This window comes from Alligator sinensis, unplaced genomic scaffold (assembly GCF_000455745.1).
Source record: "Alligator sinensis unplaced genomic scaffold, ASM45574v1 scaffold282_2, whole genome shotgun sequence".
Taxonomy (NCBI): domain Eukaryota; kingdom Metazoa; phylum Chordata; order Crocodylia; family Alligatoridae; genus Alligator; species Alligator sinensis.
Window position 1 is genome coordinate 2,728,411 of NW_005841879.1, and position 4,630 is coordinate 2,733,040.

At 45.5% G+C, this 4,630-nt stretch overlaps 1 protein-coding gene across 2 annotated transcripts in view; it reads left to right on the forward strand.

The window, feature by feature from the left end:
* Positions 1-278: 278 nt before the first annotated feature.
* The window catches only part of NOL11 (nucleolar protein 11), a 19,633-nt gene continuing 15,281 nt past the window's right edge, over positions 279-4,630 (forward strand). For both annotated transcript variants that reach the window (XM_006017359.3, XM_025196275.1), the window contains exons 1-3: positions 279-432; positions 2,352-2,465; positions 3,401-3,457. In XM_006017359.3, coding sequence (XP_006017421.1) covers positions 295-432; positions 2,352-2,465; positions 3,401-3,457 — 309 coding nt within the window. In that variant the 5' untranslated portion in view covers positions 279-294. The remainder of the gene's footprint in view (positions 433-2,351; positions 2,466-3,400; positions 3,458-4,630) is intronic.

Here is a 4,630-nt window from a genome sequence, read left to right on the forward strand (position 1 = left end):
CAGCCCTGCCACAACAAGGATGCTGGTGGCAGGCACCTTGACCCCATCTCCTCAGTGGACGAAGCCATTTTTCACTGGGGGGGGATCCTGGGGTCACCACAGGCAGCCTGTGGGTCGGCGCACTGCCCTCGCCTCATTGAACTGCCCCTCCCCCCCATAGGGGGCGCTGCCTCCCGCCAACGCCGGGCGCGGCTCTCCCCACTGCGCATGCGCGGGGCCTTCCCCTCCGGGCCAGGACGGAGGCTGGGCCGCACGTGACGGCCCAACTCTCGCGAGAGGTGGCGGGTGTCCAACATGGCGGCGCTGTGTGAGGCGTTCACGCTCTGCGGCCTGGTGGCCGGGCCCGGGCAGGGAGTCCTGGGGCTGGAGCCCGCGCCGGGGGCCGACCAGGTGCTGCTCACGGACCGCGGCAGGACGGCCACGCTCTACAAGGTAGCGGCCCGGCGGCGTGTGCCACGGGGGAGGCCCCGTCCCCACCGCCCCGTGCGTGTGTGCGGCCTCGTGTGTGCCGTGAAGGGTCGCTGCGGGCCTCCTTGCGTGTGCAAGCCGCGGGAGCGAGGAGCTGTGACCCGCCCCGCGGTCTGCCCTTCTGTGCGAGGCGTCGCACACGAGCCCCTGACTTTAACCGCTTTCAAACGTTAAGTTTGGGGGGGGGGGCAAAAAGTCTGATTTTACCTGAGCAGACAAGATGCTTTGGGGTCAACCCGGTATCTTTTATGAAACCACCTCAGATTTTCTCAACCAATCTGCCCGTGTCCTTAGGTCCACACAGCGACACCCTCCATATCGCTGAATTCATATCCCTGGGACTCTTTATTTTTCAAATATAAAAACACTTAATTTCATCTTGACCGGAGGATCGTGGAAAAGTTCAACAAGCAGTCCTGTCCTCCCGCTCTGTTTCGCTCTTCAGGGCGTGGGCTGCCGCCTCCTCAGTACGACGGGGCCTGGCTCTCCCGTGGGATGGTCTCGTTGCTGCGGTTGTGAGTGGCCCCAGCTGTAAGGGTCTGTGTTGACTAGGAGGGTTTGTGCCGCAAGTCCCCAGATCGGGGAAGCATACGGATGTACGATGCCACATCATTTAAACCAGGGGTGGGCAATTATTTTGGGCGGAGGGCCGCTGACTGGGTTTTGGCCAGCCATGACAGGCAGCCCAGGGGCAGATAAATTATTAATTTCCTAAATATTTTAGGGGCCCCGTGGGCCAGATAGAGTGGCCTAGCAGGTTGCATTTTGCCCGCCCTGATTTAAACAGTAACAAAATCTAAATCAGGATGACTATTTGAACATCACAGGCCAACTGGTCAAATACCATAAAAGAAAGCTGAGGGAAAACATCTCAGAAATGTTAGTAATAGTTTCTTGCATAGCTGATGGCTGTTTTGGGCGATATATGTCCTAATTGAGTGGTTCCCAACCTTTTTAGATGGCGAGCTGCGGACCAGCAGACTGCAGACCGGAAGTGACCGGTGTACTGCGGACTGGCAGCCAACCCTGTTCTATACTCGGGATGAAAAAGAGTTGGCTTCCGGTCCGTGGTATGCCGGTCACTTCTGGATTCCTGGTCCGGCAGCCAAACCTTCGTGGCCCAGGGGTAGGGAACCTCTACCCTAATTCAAGGAGTGATGGTAGCCAAACTGCAGAGTAATAATGACCATAATACAAATAAATTAAACGTCTGTGGGGGTAGATAAGGGACAGAAACTAACACCGCAACACCCAACTTCAAAAAGGGAGACTTAATTAAATAAGGTTAATTAAAAATGCTCTTGGGTTATAATGGACATTACTAAAACACACAAAAAATAACCTTCAAATTCATGGAGTCTCTTACTGTGTGTGGACTGCCAAGAAGGGAACTTGCAGCTATGCAAGTAATACAAAAAGTAAACCACTGTGGCTAACTAGTGACATTGGGAAGCTGATTTGAGCCCCAGAAAGTCCTTTAAAATCTGTCTGATTGGACACTTAAATTATCAAAAACCTCCAGACTTCTTATAGTCATGACAGAATTTGTAAAAGATGTTAAAGGTCATATGCCAAGGCCTGTGGTTCTTTCCTTGGTGTTCAGGACCAGTATAACTGTTAACAAAGAGGGAAGATTAATCCATGCCTGTCAGCTGCAATGTTTTTAACACCTTCTGAAACACCTTGTACAGGTCATTGTCTAACACCATGCACTAGCTTTGATCCAGTATGTCAGTTCCTATGTTATCACTTGAATAGGGAGTTAATGATATTTTGATTAACTTATGTAATATTTTCCCTTCTTTGAAGGTATATTTGTATCCTATGTGAAAGCTGAAAAGTTACTTTTAGCATAGCTAAAATAATTATTTTGACTCTTCTAGGTTTCAGATCAAAAAGCACTTGGTTGCTGGTCAGTCAAACAAGGTCAAATGATCACATGTCCAGTTGTCTGTAACTTTGAAACTGGGGAATTTGTTGCTGTTCAAGACGATAAGGTGAGATTTATATTTTTCAGTGTTTAATGCTATAAAGTCTTCTGAATGAATTGCAAATAAGAAGGAAATTAGTCTTTAGTTGTGATTTATCTGTTAATTTGCACAGCTGGAAATGCCTCTTATTCTTTAACATCAATGCAGCTTCTCATGTCAAAGGGGCCATCCAAATCCTGGAACACGTCCAGGATTCCTCTAGGATTTGGATCACCTCCCCTCATTGTATCATTGCACCTACGGTGGATAAGAGGGTTCATGTAGTCTTGGGATTGGACATGACTTTTAGCTCATACATTTTGGTTGGAAGAATCAATAAAATAATAAATGTTGACATTTGGAAATGTCCTGATTTACATTAATATACCATGTAAATGATTGGAATAATTCCTAACTTCACATATCCTGTTTTCAGCCCTCTTTTTCTGTTCTTTCATGTTTTAAAATTTTTACTGAGAAAATATCTGGTACCATATATACTTCTAGTCAAGGATTCTTTTGAACACTTCCTCATGCCAGTGTAGTACATTTAATAACTGGAGTGTCTCCTGTCTTTTTCTTTCTGTCATCCTTCTCCTTGACCCCATCCCCTCCCACATCCTGTCATTACTATTTTTTTTCTGTTTCCTCCCTTTCAGTCTGTATTTATCTGACTTCTGCTATCCATCTGGAATGTTATAAGCCTTCTATTCTCAAAAATCTTCCCCTCCTTCCTTTCAAACTCAAGCTTACTGAGGCTGTTCTTTATTCCTGACACCTGAACTCTTTTTTGTCTGGATCTTCTCGGTTCCCCACCTGTACAAACCCTGTAAAAGTGAACTCATTTAGATCACTCTTTATGAATTCTGGAATACTTGATTGATTGATTTTTAACTAATTAGTATTTCAGCAGCCTGGGTGGTCTATATGGAATGAGATATTGTTTATTTGTGCTTTTTAAGGTTTTACGAATATGGAAGGATGAAGATGTTAACTTGGATAAAGCATTTAAAGCAACAGTAAGTTTTTTTTAATTGATTAATATTCATTTTAAAATTAGAATTTTGCATTTTGGGTGAAGAAGATGTTAGCTTTCTTTGTTTGCAGTCTTAATTTGTTTTAAAAGAAGTTTAAGACATTTCTCTTGAAAGTATCTTTATGTCTAGATGTAAAGATTTTTCTTGCAAATTCTAAAGATTTCAGCAAATGTTTAGACTTAAAATGATTAGCATGATTAATAATGATCTTTTGAAACAAAATTGAATTTATAGATACAGCATTTTTAAGTCACTTGGTGAATTAAACTTAAGTCTATGTTTTGACACTGCTGCTGTGAATAAGTAGTAGGCAACTCACCTGATATAGGATTTTTCTTTTAGAAAAAAACTTTTTGCAGTTGGGGATATTGCTGTAGCGAGGTCTGGTTGGCTGTGCTGCTGAGTACAACTGCTTGTTCTAAATTGTAACTTATCTGATGTGATTTAGAAGTATGATAGTGAATCATCAGGGATCCTGGCTTTCTCTGTTTAAAAATTGCAAATTCTCTGATAAAGAGTCCTCAATTCTCTTGATTAAAAGCCACAAAATCCATGTTTTTCCATGATTAACATGAAACACCACCATATATATATTTTATTGATATATTTAGAGTTTTAAAGCAGCTTGGAAGCCTATCAGTGCCTCAATCATTATAATAAAATAAATTCTAAATACCTGTATATTTTGGTGTTTGATTTTGTTTTTTTTAATCATGGAAAATCAGAGCTCCTCCTGCCCCCTTCACTCACCAGGATGCGGGTCCAGCTGTGGCTGTCCCCAGTGCTTTGTGGTACTAAGCAACCCTGATATGCCAGTGCCCTGCCCCTGCTGTTGTCCCTCACTCCCAAATCACAGCACCCCCTCCCCCACCCCCGGGGCCTACTGGTGCTCCTCACTCTCAACCTGCAGCCCCCTGTTCCCCTAGCCCTGCTGGAGGGGGCCCCCAGCTGCCACCATCCTGACTGGGCTGAAGCATGGTGGCTCCAATTTGTGTGGGCAGCAGCAGGGTATGTCCAGCCCCAGTGTGGACTGGAGGGAGGAGGAGTCCCAGGGCTCCTGTACTGCACCAGTCAGCCTGGCCAGGCCCCCTCTCTCTGCAGTGTCTCCCAGTTGCCCCACCCCTGTGAGTATGGGTACCGGCCCTGATACTGCCA